The sequence below is a fragment of the Pseudonaja textilis genome, chromosome 6 (assembly GCF_049901715.1).
Source record: "Pseudonaja textilis isolate UNSWEBS1 chromosome 6, rPseTex1.2, whole genome shotgun sequence".
In the NCBI taxonomy this organism is placed as follows: domain Eukaryota; kingdom Metazoa; phylum Chordata; class Lepidosauria; order Squamata; family Elapidae; genus Pseudonaja; species Pseudonaja textilis.
In genome coordinates, this window is record NC_141995.1 from 33,941,795 (window position 1) to 33,959,335 (window position 17,541).

The 17,541-nt window shown below is 35.5% G+C and overlaps 1 protein-coding gene across 1 annotated transcript in view; it reads left to right on the forward strand.

Moving 5' to 3' along the window:
• Positions 1-17,541, forward strand: part of PRSS12 (serine protease 12) — a 41,123-nt gene that overhangs the window by 1,949 nt on the left and 21,633 nt on the right. The window contains exons 2-4 of the mRNA XM_026697958.2: positions 7,601-7,739; positions 10,702-10,880; positions 12,878-13,028. Coding sequence (XP_026553743.1) covers positions 7,601-7,739; positions 10,702-10,880; positions 12,878-13,028 — 469 coding nt within the window. The remainder of the gene's footprint in view (positions 1-7,600; positions 7,740-10,701; positions 10,881-12,877; positions 13,029-17,541) is intronic.

Here is a 17,541-nt window from a genome sequence, read left to right on the forward strand (position 1 = left end):
GCCACAAGATACAAAGTAGAGAATACAGAACTGGTTGGTTCCTACATAGTGGAATAAGATACACATCTGGTAGTGTGACCACCACCTCTCCTCCCTCCTCCCACTTGCTTTAGATACATTTAGTGGTTGGAACTGAGGGGACATTTTTTTAAAATTATTTAATTGCCTAGGATCGGGATGTATATATTATGTTTGAATGCAATTCTTCCAAAGATTATGTGATGCGATGTAGATCTGTTTAAAATTTGACAGCTTGAAGATGGATTGAATGTTAGGCACACATGGACACAGCCATATTTTTAAAACTAGAAAGCCTGGGATGGGGTAAAAATAATTTTGGAGAACCCCAAAAATCTTTCTTCCTTTGGCCAGCAAGTTTGTTAGATACTTTCCACTCAAGATCAAGATGTTTAGTTGTGCCCACACTGTAGACTTGCCTTCTAGATCCTAATCAGCACTTTGTTGATTAAAAAGCTATTCCACATTGAGGCTTTTATATGAGGATCCTGCATCAGGAAATGTCTGAAAGATATAAGCAACTATTTGGTTACTCCCCCATCTTCTTGGCAGCATCTGGTTTCATTTGGTTCATCTGGTTTCTTGCAACAGCACCAACAAACCCCAAAATTATTGCTTGTTGAGGCTTGTTTATTTATTACTTCTGGTACAGTAAGATACTAGAAGGAGGATGAGTGAGCGGGAGGGACAATAGCGATTTGGCTTTAGTTATTATGGTTAGCTGGTGATCTGTTGCCATATAAAGTCAATTCTTTTTAAGCATTTAGTTCCCCACAAATAGACTAGCTCTACATTTTGTCAGCTGAACAGTCATCAGCCATCTCATTTATTTTTAATAAACATAACCATTTCATTCTTTACAGGGTTGAAGAAAAGTGTGCTTCCATATATATTTTAATGTAAACCTGTAAGTCCCTTGTATATCATAAGTAAAGTTATTGTCTCATATCACTTGCCTCTGATGTTTTACAAACACATTTCCAATAGAAAATATGTAGCTCAGTGGTAAACTGTGGTGCCATTGATGCTCTCTGAGCTTTGTGCTTGCAGACCTATCCAACTAGGTAACATTATCAGTGCTAATTAGCATGGAGTTCACTCTGTTTACAGTAGCCTCCCTTGCCAGTTTTGAAGGGATGTGATTTTCTCCTTGGTAGTTCCTTGAGTAGGGTATTGTTTTCTGCTTGTTCTGGTGCTAATCTCTACTTTCCTGAATGTTGACTATTGGAAAGGATGTGTTGTTTTCTTTTTGGCTCCCCCCCCCCTTTTGAGTGGTATGTTCATGTTTGTTGAGGGCTGGTTTGTCTGTATGTCAAGTTTCCAGAGATTTTCTAGTTTTCTGGATTTATATTTTACCATTATTATTTTACCTTAGAAAGGATGCTCAGTTTCCCACTTGAAATTATGGATGCATCTGTCTATGTGTTGTGATGTCAAATAAATCTCATTGATCAACAAAATTATGATCTGTTTAACACTATAAAAATACCATAATTATACCAAGGAGATATTTGAAATATGTAACACTTGGAGATTTCCATGAGAAATGAATGTGTAGTAATTCTGATGTTTTCATCCTGGAGAGAATCAGTAGCTATGTCATAAATAAACACCAGTGGTTTCAGCATGCTTAGAAAATATCAGAACCAGCTGCAAGTTTCTTCTTGTACATCTTTTCTTGCCTATACATACGGTAGTATTTCATCTTGCCTCATCCAGAACACTTGGCACTTAAGTGTTAACTGAATAAATCTCATTTATGCTAGTCTGAATTCCCCTTCCAGCTTTCATTAGAAAGTGTAATAAGAGCTTCTCCAGAAGGTAACAGAAGGCATCAGATGCTTCTATTTGGGGTTGATCCAAAGGAGCTCTTATTGCAAGGCTGAATATACTGCATGAATTGGCTCTTGATCATGTCGAGTTTCAGTTTGGGTTCAGTCCCGGGAAAGATGTATGTAAATCAGATATAGAGAAGCATGGTTACTTGAAGTAACTTATGTAGCATTTTTTTCCACAAGCCCTTTAGAACAACTCCTTATTCCAATATTGGTAAAACAAAATTGAAGTCGAAGTCATTTCTTTCCTAAGCTACTTCAGTCCCCTGTTCATTTTGTTTTTCATGTTTTTTTCCCATTTTATGTGAATATTAACTAGATAGAACTGTCAGACCTCTGTAGGATTTTCACTGGGATTCCTTTGATTTGCATCAGCACTTTTTCAATATTTTTTTCAAACACAACTGTTGCTTGGTGAGCATGCGTTTATATAGTACAATATTTTATTGGCTTATAATGTATAATTAAGGAATATGTGTTGACATATTCATAGAGTTGACATGTGTTCCATAATCACTGGTTGCAGAATGTACATAATGCTGCAAGTGGCAACAGAGCAGTAGAAGTGTGAGAGATAGCCTTGCAGTTTCATTTTAAAACTGGTAACTTAAGTTATTACTTCGAAACTATATTGCTTAGTATTCATGGCTATGTATCATGTAAGTAAGTAAGTAAGAACAAGAAGTATCACTACTATTAAGGAGATTTCCTTTCAAATAGCATTTTATTTCTAGGCTATGTATTTGCCAAAGAACATGATATTTTCTACATTTTTTTTTCAATCATTGCAATCCAATGAAGTAGACTGGGCTGAGCAACATCACTCAATGAGCTTCCATGATTAAGAACCTAGATTTTCCTTGTATCCTCTCTCCTCTGCAGACTTCCCCTCCCTCTGGAAAACAGAAACGACACATTTGAAACCATTCCCACTGACAAGGGAGATGTTCCTGTTTTAGACATGATCACTACTGAGTTCAAAGAAATGGTAGCTTATGGGAAATAAAGTGTAGAAGCGGTCTGCAAAAAATTTGAATATTTTGAAAGAAAATATTAACATGAAAATAGGGATGAGTGGATCAGAAAACCAAAGTGCTAGTATTAAATGCTCTATTATGCACAAGCGATACTGTGAATATAAACAAATGGTAAATATAGAATTTTGATCAGTTTGATAAGTATTTCACTGAGCAATTTCATTGGTCCTTCTGAAATCTGATGTTTATAAATCATGTCAATGTATTACATACAGATTATTTGCTTTGAAATGGTTGTACACCTAGAAGTATGCTTTGCACTATTTACAAAAAGTGCAATTCCTTTAAAGAGTTGAAGGCATGTAAATTGCAGCAGGCCAGGCTATGAATGAACTATTCTGTATCTTGGGTAAGGAGCATGCAGCTGTCTCAGCTAAAAGTCATTTTGGGTGTAAGAAATTGCAGTGAAGGCAAAATTTATGGCTTGTATGCACCGAAGTACCTTTTCCTCTTCAAGTCCAGTACATAGTTGTAAAATTGAGTATATTTTAAAACTCATTTCGTCACACATTTGAAAAAAGTTAAAATGGAACTGAAAATCAACTGAAAAATAATTAACATTTTGATAAGGATTGTTTTATTCATCTAACTTTCAGTATGTCACAAGGGATGATATTATCCACAAATTATCTGTTGTGAACAGAATGTACAATTGCATATGATATACTTACATTCTTTACATAGTCAGGAAAGGAATGTAGTAAAAAGTATTTTGAAATTTCTTGTTTGCATAGTTAGGAGCTGGTTAAATCAGTTTAATCTAAGACCTAAAATAATCCCTAAATCTTTATTGTCCAAGCAAAGCCTAAGGGCTAGAATAAAGTAGTCTGGATTTTTTTGTGTTGCAACTTTATCATATTTGTATCTTTCTTCAAACTCCAGTAGTCCCATGACTTAAAAAAAAAAAGATCACACCAATACTAGCCAACACACCCAGCATTAATGATGAAAATAACATCTAGTAACATCTGAAAGGCTACGTCTTGCCTGTATTTTATATAAAGGAAATATAGCATTGGTCCATCTTTGAATTATAGGAACATGTTGCTGCTGGAAACACCTACTCTAATTGGTATATTATGAGCAAAACAGTGCTAAAAGTGGCCATAGATTGATGGGTGTACGTCTTAAAAGAAAAAAAAAAGTGCTAGTTACAGATAAAAAAAGAAACAAATCTAATGAAATGCACTAGCTTTAAGATACTTGATGTTTTAGGTATAAAAATATTTCTATTGTTGCCAATTATGACAATATCATGGCCGAAGGATAGGAAGGTCTTAATGAAAACCATAAGTCACATAAACTGTAGCTGTCTCTTTTCAGATCTCACACTCTCACACACAGTTGCTAGGTGAGGAAAACAATTTAATCAAGGCTGAGCAAATAATAGACAAGAGAAGAAATGTAAAGTTTCTTGGAAAGAAAGCTTGCCTGGGTGGTTTTGCTGTCAACAGAAGTCCACAGAAAAGTAGTCAAAATCCATGCCAAAATTCAGAGCGCTAACTCAGCCAATCCAAAGTCAGAGTTTCATGAGCACGATTCACAGAAATAACACACCAGAGCAGGAAATCAGAAAATCCAATTCAGGAACATGAATCGGGGCTGCCTCTTAAAGCAGGCTACAGCCAGCTGTAGATTTACTTCCTTGCTTCCTTGCTTGGCAAGGAGCAGCACTGAGCATCTTTGCTGTGCTGTGCTGAGCATCACTGTATTCATAGGAAAGCTTGGTGCCATAATCCGACTAGTTCAACTGTTATAATAAGTGCCTGTAATCTGCCTAGTTCAATTGTTCTAGTAAGTGCCTATTTGATCAGGCAGTTTGACTCCTGGCTTGGCATCTCCTGAGTCTGACATTTCACTTGTTCAGTTGGAACAGCTTCTACACTTCACTATTTGATACACACAACAAAGCAAAACTCCAGAAGCACCCTAAAAATACAGATGGTGGTAAAGACTGGTATTTTTCATTATTATATATCAATTTCTATTTTTTATTCATTTAGCAGAACCTTTTAGAAAGGTAAAGCCAGCTGCAGGAAATAGCCAAGATTGCCAAGGATATCTAAGATTACAAACATCTAATAGGCATAACACTACGGGTCCTAGTGAATGCAATTACTTCCTAAAACACTCATTGCAGTCACTTACATATAAAAATGGCATAACAAAATAATAACAGACAATATTTAATAAAATTAGTAAATGTCTTATGGAATAAAATTATTCCACCAGGCTCAAGGTTGATTCGGCCTTCCATCCTTCCGAGGTGGGTAAAATGAAGGCCCAGATTGCTGACTCTGTAAAACCGCTTAGAGGGGGCTGTAAAGCATTGTGAGATGGTATATAAGTCTAAGTGCTGTTGCTATTATATCCATAAATTAGGTTAACCACTATTGAAATATGGACTTGTTGCAGAAAATGTATTGTTTATAATCTAGCTACTTTATTGCTCCTATTAGCTAGACTGAAGTTCAGAATAGCGTAGCCTAGGGATTTCAAATAGGAACAGAGTTATCCTTGATGGTATTTCTCTCTAGTCCCTGTGTAGTAATTGTTGTGATTAAGGCATACAGACAAAGAAATACCAACTTCATAAAACTTCCTTTCTTATAAACGTTTTAAAAGTCTGACTGTGTATGACTACTTTGCCTCTCATTTGTTTCCATTAGATTTCAAGGAATTAGAAAACAGTTTACAACACTTTTTCAGTGACTCAAAATTATACACAACAGACATACTAGGAGTTTATTTCAAGCAAAACAATGTATTTATTCATCACAAACAATCACTTTACTCAGATCATGTGAATTTATGGAATTTATAAATTCTTAGAATGAACCAAACAAGTGCTTCACAATGGAAGGTTTATATGATTGAATAAACAATTGCCAAATATGGAAAATACAGTACTCCAAATACAGTACATTCAAATAAGTACTTAATATTTCAGTCTGATATTGTGGGATATTTTCTAAATTATTAACATTTTTGATTTGTGTTTTTAAATATGTTTCCCTTGATAACATAGACAAGTATTGTCCACCAGTCTCATTTGGAATGGGCATAATCAAATATTATTTTTTCAGAATACTGTACGGCAGATAAAATATGAATACCTCACCATTAAATGATTTAGTTTATATATCACTTATCAATGTTAAAAATTATCAGAGTGAACTGAGAAAAAGGCTGAAGACATTTAGCCTTCTCCCTTTTTATGATAGATACAAACTGGACACATATAATTCGCTAACGTCATGGCCCAGGAGTCAGACTGTGGCTCTGAAGAAGCTGTTCCAACTGAACAAATGAAATGTCGGACTCAGGAGATGCCAAGCCAGGAGGAGTCAAACTGGCTGATCAAATAGGCACTTACTAGAACAGTTGAACTAGTCAGATGATGATGTGTGGCACCAAGTTTTCCTGTGAATACAGTGAAGAGCACAGCAAAGATGCTCAGTGCTTCTCCTTGCCAAGTGTATCAAAAATATAACAAAAACCAAAACATAAATAAAGGTCCTTTAATGCCTTCAACTTGGCTTCACTGTTTAATTGTTCACAGTTGAAGATTAAACTATTTTCAAACTAATGAAAGAAACACAATTCAAATTCAAAGAGCAGATAACAAACCAAAAACCAAAAACAAACCACACTGAAGAAAGTTCCACAACAGACCAGGATAAATAATTACAAACTTCAGGAAGATAACTAGGTACAGTCCATTGGAAGAACGCCAACCAAGATAAACTTCATCCAGGAATAAACACTATTGTCTCCAGAATTTGTTAGCATGCAGGTCCAAACTCTTATGCAGATCTCACACCTGCATGAAGAGGATCATGGCCCTCTCCTCCCGAGTAGCCCTAGGATGGATAGGGGATGGGCCTGGGTCCTCCTCTGACTGCTCAGCTGGCCTCTGCCCTTCCCCAGCCTACTCCACCACCTCTGGAGCCACACTTCCATTCCCTGTTCGCTGTTCCTCCTCTCCCTCAGAGTCAGTCTCCACCAGGGACATGACATCTGTGCTATGTTTGGGAATATATCCATCTGCTCAAAAGAATGCAAGAAATAAGACAGAATATTGAGTCTAGATGGGTAATATGAGTATCATCAATTTGCTTTCTGATAAATTGGTACTATTTGATTGACCTACTAATCTTTGCATTCATTTGTGGAATAAGCAAGTTTCATAATAATAGTAATCTTTTTGCTTAGTGCCTACAGTAACGATATGGTACTAATTTTGTTACTGCTCTCCAAATGTAGAAAATAAATCTATCCATAGTGAACACATTAACTGCAGTTGTATTAAAATATTTCTATTAGATAGATTGATTATAAAACATATCTTAAGTATCATTCCAGTGGCCTGACAAGGAAATGATAAAGGTGCTTTTTTGAAATGGACTAGAAGAATCTTGAAGAACTTAACCGAATGACTTTGGATGCTCATGCAGTTCTAATGACAAACCAGAAAGGGAACCTAGTTTGACCATATCAAAAAGTGACAAAAACCATCCTAGAGCAAGGGAATGGCTGTATATCTGGTTCAACATGCCTCTTTCAGATCACTCCAAAGATAAATGCCACACAGAAGCTATTTCTTTTTAATGGAAAAAAGTGGCATCATTTTATTCATAGTTCAAAATGACTATATTATCATTATATAATCTCTGAAATAAATTTACCTTTTTTGACAAAAATAAACAGGATCAGTAAGACTTAAAGGTGGAAGAAATGAGTTTGAAGGCACAGTTGAAATATATCTAAATGGAACATGGGGAGCAATCTGCAGTGACCACTGGGATAATGCTGACGCTTCAGTGATATGTCAACAACTTGAACTTGGGTAAGTACGTAAATGTTCACTAAATAACACTATTCTTTTTCACATCATTTGTGAGCATAGTGGCAGTTACCTTCCAAATTTCTCATCTGTTACAGTGCCTGAAATATAGCTTGCATCATTATTTAAGATAAATGGATTATTTCTTTTCTAAAACGCTAATGACTAATATTACATTGATTACTTTAAATTCATTAAAAATAATCATTACTTTTAACAAAATAATATGCTACATACGATTGTTACCAAGAAAGGTTAAAATGTAATTCAGTATTTCTTCAGAAACAGAATATTAATTTGAACAGATGTTACCTTTTTTTTTAGTTAGGGTTAGCCTGTGGAATTCTACTAAAGATAATGAGTATGACTGCAAGCTTGCTTTGTAGTTTTTAATTTTCATTTCTTTTTCTTTAGTAAGTGGGATAAACTGCTTACATTTTAATCCTGAAGATTTACATATGTGTCATAAACTTTGCTTCTTGGCAAGGGAATATCTATCTAGATGAAAGTAGAAAATTAACATTTTATGTATCTATTTGTTTTTATGAAATTATATTCCAGATTTTTGGAGCCCAGTTCGTTCGTTCGTTCGTTCATTCATTCATTCATTCATATATATATATATGGGTCCTGATGTCCTGGTGAGGAAACTGTGTGTATGTATGTATGTACATGCGTACGTATATACACACACACACACAAACACACACACACACAGTTTCACCACCAGGACATCAGGACTCATCTTTATGCCCTTACAAAAAGTTAGGAGGGTTGGGGCCAACTTCATATCCGGTGTGGGGGGAGATGTTTCAGACAGCAGGAACAACAGCAGTGAAGGCCCTCCTCTTGGGCCCGCCAGTCAGGATAATCAGGCTGACGGGACTTGCAGCATACCTCCTCTGTTGGCACATGTGGTACAGACCAGTCCCAGTGAGGTGAGATGGTCCCTTAAGTAACCTGGACCCATTTTAAGTTGATCACCAGCACCTTGAATTGCACCTGGAAGTAGACTGGTAACCCATGCATCTCGCAGAGCAGTGGTGTCCCAGCGGCCATTTTTAGGGGCCCCTAAACTACCCACTCTGCCGCATTCTGTACCAGCTGTAACTTCAGAATGCTTTTTAAGGGTAGACCCACATAAAGCGCATTACAATAAGTCCAGCCTTGAGATGACTTGGGACTGAATGACTGAGCTCTTGGAATTCTGTCTTTTGCATTTTGATGAAACAAATGCTTGAATTATCTTCAGATCCTTGTAAATATCCTTCCTTTTTTCTGCATCTTCATGCTGGCACATTTCTTTTTCATTTCAATATCTACATTGCACTGATTTTAGTTCCCTTTAAGATAGATTATATTTAAAGCAAAAATATTGAAATGCTTATCTGGATCTTAGGGATTACAGAAAAGGTGCAGTCTTGTATGCATGGCTAATTTCCTACATGTGCAAATTTCTATATAATAGCATGATTCCTGTACAAATTAATCTTGGTCCATACATATGTAGTTAAATATATTATTCTATATGATACACAGCAATATATATATATATATTCCATTTCCTGCATGGATATGATTCCAATGTAAGAATTTTGTAATTTATTAAATACACAAGGCTGTTTATATACCAATCCCATTTTAATTCATGTTACTAGTCAAATATAAAATAAGACAAAATAGTACAAACAGTTCTATACTTTTTCCTTTATGATCTTGAGTGGTAGCTTGGGTCTTACAGAGTTAAATTGATTTATCTCTAAAATAACGTTAATTTTTGCTTTATTTGCATAGAGAATGGCTGTTTCAAACAAGAAGTCCAGTGTTTGCAGACAAGAAAAGATCAAAGTACATTATAAATCAGAGCAAAAAAAAAAATTCCACGGGGGATATTAAACAAAATACATTCAGAGTTCTTAAGGGCTGTGGTTTAAAAGGGATGGATCAATACTTGCCAAGCTCAGCCCAAATCCAATCTCTATGAAGACACTTCCTGTTACTGAAATTTAGCTACTGTCATTCTACACTGTAACACTTTTGTTACACCATCTTGTTACTTTAACTTACAAATGTTTTAAAGCCTTCCTAAATTATGTAGCAAATTTATTTTTTCTCACATAATTTATTTTTTATATTTATATATTTAGCTAGCAGCATTTTTGAATACTTCTATAATTTAAATTTTTAGTCAATTGTTTAATATTAAAAGCTGAATTAATTTGTAACATAATAAATACTATTATCCTAGCATTATAAATGCTTACCGAAAAGCACATTTTGAAAAATATACAGCTGCTGGATGTAATAGGCAGGTGCTTGTAGGTACGGTATTTTATGAGGATATGTCCACTGCTGTTGTATAATTCTCCTAAAGTGGGGGGATCAAATTTGTGGCTTATGGGCCAGATACATCAAGCACTGGCCACGCCCAAGTCCAGTTTAGAAAAGGGGGGAAAGTCACAATACATCATGTGACAAGTTTGACACCCCTGTTCTAAAGCAATTAGTTGTAGATTGTCACTGGGTATCCGCCATGCTGATGGCGATATCTCTGTTCTCCCATCTTTCCCTGTGTTAGCTCCAGAGAGTTAGGTCTTCACATAATGTGTCCAAAGTAGGATAATTTGAGTTTAATCATTTGTACCTTGAGAGAGAATTCTGGATTTGTTTGTACAATAATACATTTGATTATCTTCTCAGCTGTCAATGGAATTGACAGTGGTCTTCACCACGCAGTTTTAGAGCTCGCTAAAGAAATTAGTGTTTGGTAAATTCAGGAAACAATTTAGTTGCCCTTTGATCCTGTACTTTGGTTTGAATTGGTCCCATAGTTACTTGATGTTTCTCTGATATTTTGTGGATCAGGAAAAACATGTCATATGTAGCATGGAATAAAATACTAACAAAGAGTTTGTAATTATCTTGGCTTTCTTCTTCATTATCTATATTTTTGTTATTTCCATAGGGAGAGAGGTACAGCAAGGCACACCCTATTTTCTGGATCAGGCCTTATTCCTGTGCACTGGAGCAATGTGCATTGCCATGGCAATGAAGAAAACCTCATGCTGTGTGAAAAAAACATTTGGCAAGGTCGAATGTGTTCCCAGAATATGGCAGCTGCGGTCACGTGCAGCTTTTCCCATGGTAAAAAAGAAAAAAGAAACATCATTTAGTCTTAACAAACAGCAGTTACATACAGGAAAACTGTTGATAATACATTGATTAAGTCATTCTTGAGTATGGTGCCCTCTAGATATGTTGGAGTTAATAATTATGAAATTTTGGGGAATACCACACCAAAAAACGTCTAAGATAGGTTAATTCTGAATGATACCATCGGCAGGCACTCCATGCTAAAATGCAATTATACTACAGTGGTATAAACAGTGATTTGGGGATCAAAAAGAAAGTAATACAAAATTCTTACTTTGTGAATTGCATTCCAAGAGCAATGCAATGAGAATTACCATCTCTTGCCTCATATTTTTCCTTGCTTCTTTAAAAAAAGTATCTGCTACTTGAAATTTCTCCTTCAAACTGGTTTTGAAGACTTCCCATTGGATTTATGCAAAAGGTTAAGCAATAAGAAAACTTTCTTTGGGAGTGGTCTTATTTTTGAAATTCAAGGCAGGCTTCCTCTCCCAGTAATTTTTAAATTTCAGTTTGATCTTGAGTGCCCACTCTGTTAAAAAATAATAGGCTTTATATTTTGTGTGCTATTTACTTTTAATGTTTTCTCATCTGGAGAATTCGTACTTTATTGTTACTGTTACTGAAAAACCCCTCTGTTGTGCAGATGTTGGTGCTTTCCACTTTCTGTTAAAGAGTTGTTTGTCCATCAACATACTTGATTGCCTGCATTTCTCCCTCACATTTTTATCATGACATATTAGGGGAAAAATGTCTCACTAGTTGACATTGTTTAGGTGCAGTGATTCAGTATACATCACAATGAGTCTCCTAATTAGCCATAGATTCCTATAAGAAAAACAAATTGTGATTACTACTGGATTTTCTTTTTTGATATCTAAAAGAAAGAAGTTCAAGTCAGAATTCTATGGGATCTCATAAAAACAAAACCTAGAATTTACAAAGAAATAGGGTTTCTCACAGAATTCTGAATTTACACACTATTATTCAATGGAAGGTGGAATTCTTGTGAAGCTGATAAAAGTATGTGATCATGTTTCCCTGAGCAGCTGCTAAAAGGCATGCCTATCATTTGACAGTGATAGTCAAGGCATGTAACATGGTATGTATGCGTTGGCCAAAAATACTTGCTGGTGTGGTAATGTGTTACCTTTTGCAAAAGTGCATACCGTGTTCTTCCTAGCTCTCAAATGAAGCATGTTTTGTCTGCTGGTTGATTGTTGATATTTAAAATATCCAGTTGGGAGTTTTCATTAATCTCATGCTTAAATTATATTTTTGTACAGAAGCTGCAAAGAGATTAAAAATGTTACGGATCTGCTTGTATTCCTTTCCTTTTTATAAAATGATGCTACAAAGGTTCTTTTTTTAAAAAAAAATCTCCTTTTATTTGTACATGGAACTAGAAAAACATATTTCAAAAAAGCTTCATTGTTCTTTTTAAGAGGGCTCTTTTAATAGAGTGGAATTAAAAGGTCACTTGAGGAAGGCTAGAGTGAAAGATACATAGAGCCCTGTAGACAAGTTTATTCAGTTGTTTTTTCCAGCCTATTAGCTATCTTAAAATCTTGCTTATTTTCAGATGTAGCTAGCAATGAATTCCGTCATATTAAAACAGGGTTCCATTAGAGATTAGAGCTGCTTGCATGTGAGGAGAGGGAATTGCATGAAAATAGTTTGGTACATGGTGTGTGTGTGTGTGTGTGTGTGTGTGTGTGTGTGTATAGCCCCCCAACAATCTGGGTCTTCATTTTACTGACCTTGGAAGGATAGGTGGCTGAGTCAACCTAGACCCCGTTAGGATTGAACTCCAGACAGAGTTTGCCTAAAATGCTTCCTTTTAACTATTTGCCACTAGGGCTCCCTAATCTAATAGTTATTAGATTGAGAAAAGCAATATGTTAATTAATTAATTAATAACACTTTTTTTCTATTCTGTTCTATTATTTGTTAATGAAAACTGATTTTTCTCTTTATATTTTAATTTTCAGCCTCTGATTTTATTTCAATCCGACTGGTGGATGGGAGCAGCATTTATGAAGGAAGAGTTGAAGTCTATCATGCTGGCCAATGGGGAACCATCTGTGATGACCAGTGGGATAATGCTGATGCTGAGGTAGTCTGCAGGCAGCTTGGCTTTGGGTTAGTTTGTATTAGATATGCTATTTTCATTTGTAAAATCAAAAGCAGCCAAAATGTTTTAAGAAGCTTCAAAATGCTTGTCCTTTATGGAATAGAGCTAGTCAGTTTTTGAAATCTAATAACATCATTTTAAACAATAAACTTCCTGAAAAATCTTAACTCTCACCAATCACTTTGTTAAATAAACTCATTTCCCCAAGAAAGAAACAAAGGGCATTTTTTTCTTTAGAAAGGTACATATATATCTTTTCAGACATTTTGTTATAGCATTTGTTAGTTACAATATGTTTAAAGTAATAAAAAGTGTAGTAATGTTGAAGACACTATTTTGAATTAAAGATAATTAAAGCTCAAGTGTTATTTGCCAATTTGAGAATAGTTTTCCATATATCCAAACCAAGAACTGCATTCAAATAATGATAGAAAGAATTGACTATTGGAAAATGCTGTGTTAGGTATTTTATTTTTGGCTTTGAGAAGCTTCTTCCCTACCCCCCCGCCCCCCAGATAATTAGTCCCCCTGGCAAAGCACCTTTGGTGGGAAACTGGTGGCTCTGCACTTCCTCTTGTTCCTCTCTCTTTCTATTGTGGATTTTCTGCCTGATTTGAGGAGGAAAGTCAAGCCCACTTTGTCTACATCTGTATACTTGGTACATATACCACAGCTTGAGAAACACAGTTTTAGAAATGGGTCAGTGGTTTGGGAAAAACTTAAGCGAAAAGGACTTTGCTTTCTTCTTTCCTGTAACATAAAGTGCTGAAATGGGAACTATTTATTGTTTATTAATGAATGTAGCAGAATATAACCCTTTTGGTTAGTTGATGGTTTTTAAGCAGTTACTGGACCACGTTACCTTTGTTACATGAGCAAACATAAGTTATCCTTCTCCAACTGGTGCTCTCCAAATTTATTGATAGAATTGCTTTTAAAACAAATCCAAGCTACTTATAGTCTCAGTAGATCTGGAGGGCTTCGTATTAGAACCAGGGAAGTTCAGAAACTCATTGTAACTTGCAGTATGTGTCCCAAAGGAAGCTGAGCCTGAATTTACTGTAAGCTAATTTTCACAAAAAGGAAGAACAAACCAAAAAGAAAAAAAAACACGTAACTCCACGCAATATAAACACAAATAAAAAGTCCTGCACAATGTCCAGATCTTTCATCCTGCCAACAGAGGGTTGACCAATCCAGGATATTTCCTCCTCCTGAATAAAAATGTAAATTTATCTCTCTATCAGTGTCTGTCTCTCTGACACACACACACAAACCCTCTGCCAGAAGCTGCACTATAAAGAAAAAGGTTCAAGACAAAAGATCAAATAACTGCCAATTCAAATTAATTCCTTGTAAAACAAGATACAGAATTTATAAAATTAATATTCTTCATTTACTGTCCTGGACATTGTTTCTTGTCAAAAGTTACTTGACAAGAACATTAACTGATTCCTACCCCAATATACAAATCATTGTTCTCATTTAGATAAGCTATGTGACACACTGGGTGGAAAAATCCGCCCCCCCAAAAAAAACAAATCTGGAGAAGATCCAAATGATCATTTCATAGCACATTATAGTGATTCACCTTGGTACTTGCACTCAGACAAGTCAGAGCAAGAGCTCCAAGGTCACCTAGTTCCCATATAGGATGTTCATCATAAACAGCTTGAACATGCATGTCCATTAGCAAAAAATACCAAATACAGACAAAATTGACAAAGAAACAAGATCATCCAAAAGGAAGGTGGAGATTTCCCTTCATACTGTGAAATCATTACTAGAAAGGAAGCACAGTGGGCTTGGGGTAACTGCTGCTCCACAAGCTGACAATGGAAGAAGAGAGAGAGAGAGAGAAAGTAGCATGGTAGAATGTAACTTTGAATCATCCCTCCTCTCAAGCCATGAACTCTTCAACCAATTAGTCACTATCAGGCACAGGCTGGTACAAGAATTCCATTCCTAAGTATGCTGCTAGAGCTACACAATAAAGAAAGTAGAAATAAACATGTGCAATACTATACTTATATAAGCCAAATATGATTACATCATTGAATCCTCCTGAGGTCTTATTTTCACACTACATACTCACATGGAAACACATGAGTATACAAACACACACATTCCTGTTTCCTCTTTGCAGCAGGAACAACAAAATGCGTGAAGACCAAGATATAGATGATAAGAAGGAAAAGAAAAGAGCACAGTTATAATTGTGTCTTTCTTTCAGAGAGGGTTAATCTATCTCAGTAAGATTTCAACCATGGTTAATATTCAAATTAATTCTAAAAGTCAGCAGATGTATCAGCTTGGAATCAGCCAGCACCTAAATTATGTCTATTCCAGTGGTGGCATTCAAATTTTTTACTACCAGTTCTGTGGGTGTGGCTTGGTGGGTGTGGCAGGGGAAGGATACTGTAAAATCTCCAGTCAGGATTTGCTGGTTCTCTGAACTACTCAAAATTTCCACTACTGGTTTTCCAGAACTGGTCAGAACCTGCTGAATACCACCTCTGGTCCATTCCTTTACTTTCAAAAGTTTCTTCTATTCTTATCAGCTAATGTATGAATCATTCAGTTAACACAAATTGTTGAGGTAACAGGAAATGATCTTTTTACCAGTCAAATACTTGGGATGCTCCTGGTGGATAAAGTTACTAAGATTTATTTTGTCGCAAATGTTATAGGTCCTGAACCGATTAGCATCTATTATTTCTTGTTTGCATACATTTTTCTTGAATGAGTTTTAGCTAGCAATCTGAATACATTTTTGTAGATGACTGTCTTACGTCATGATCCTTGTCCCACTTGTCTAATTAAGTGTAGATTATGAAGACTTGACAACGTTATTTAGATAGTTTAATCTGGAGTATTTATTTGAAATTGCAAGCCAGCAGTTGAAGAGCAAAAATACTAGTATAAAAGTAGCCAAATTAAGATTTAATTAAAACTAATCAATTTATGAAAAGGCCATACCTGTAAATAGTGTTGTCTTCATACAGTATAGGAAATATTAGTGGCATTAACATCAAAATATGTACAGAAAATTTGAATAGTTTTGAAATCTTTGTGACAAGCTTCAAAAATACTTTGCTTGAAGTAGCAAAATAGATACTGACAGGCCTCACTAGAAAACTAGTTCTACTTTCATTGTTTCTCAAAACATTCTCCATGTTGATGTCATTTTTTTTCTTTCTCTTCTGTCTGATAAGTTGTGCATTCTCTGTACAAGCCTCAAGTATTGGTAATAAATAGGATAAGGTTAATAAGCTTAGGTCACTTTGCTTTAACTCTTTAACATTGTTTTTAGTTGGAAGCTGCTTTGTAGACCTGCGAGAAGAAATATTTACATGTTTGGATCAGGGGCTTTGAATCAGTCTTGACTTCAGTAATGTGTTAAAAAGAATTTTCTAGGTCCCTTTCTCAGAACTGGGAGAAAGGCAGGCAAATAAGACACAAGACAGGCTGCTGTAGAAAGAAGGTTGATCCATTTATTTCCCCACAACAAAAAGGTTTTTTCTTGGTGGCAACAATTTGATAGTACATTGGTCAACTTTGTATAAGGTTTTGAGCTTTTTATGGTAAATTTGTGGAGTAGGGGTGTGTGAGTGAGTGTGTGTGTGTGTGTGTGTGAGAGAGAGAGAGAGAGAGAGAGAGAGAGAGGTGCTTCCATGTCTAGAATAAACATTGTATTCCTTATTTTCTATATCTATAAGTTTTCTTTTTGTTATACCTAGGGATTTTGTAGTTGCCCCTTAGGGGTGTAGGAAATGTGGGCAGAAGTGTTTTTGTCTTTTTAATTTGTTTTGGCTTGGGCAATCAGCTTCTGCCTATTTCAGTTCTTTGCATAATCAACTTGTCTCAGGCTAAAACCAGCTATGAGCAATCAGGGGGATTTTCTTGTATTCTTATGGAGTATTTCTTCTTATTCTTTGGGAATTTATTTCTAATGGGGAATTTCCTTCCATTCTTGAGAGATCACTTCCAGAAGTATTTTGCCAATGCCTCTTTCCAAGGGCTGAGAGAGAATGAATGGCCCAGAGTCATTTGGCTGGTTTAATTTGTTAGCTAAGACAGAACTGAAAGTCATGTTTTTCTGGTTTCTAGCCTACTGCCTTAACACTACATCAAACTGGCTTTCTAAAACATTCAGCTAACTGGTTATAAACGAATGAATGATTAAACAAACAAACAAACATTACAAATAGAATATATGTGTATACACACACACTTTTTGGGCTACTGGAAATAGACATGTAAATTAAAAAGAAAACACAGATTGAAGAATGGATGCTCAGAGATTAGTTTTTAACTAAATTGATCTAGGTGTTTCCTTTGCAGTAATCTTAATCAGTGTGCATTCAAAATATGTATGCTAATCCTCCTTGCATTTATAATATTCATATCTTATGAGAACCAAAACTAAGTATTTCAGACTGTTCAATTCTGTGGATTTCAGTCCAGGATTCTTATGTCCAAACAGAATGTCAGACTGCAATTTGAATTGCAGCTTAAATT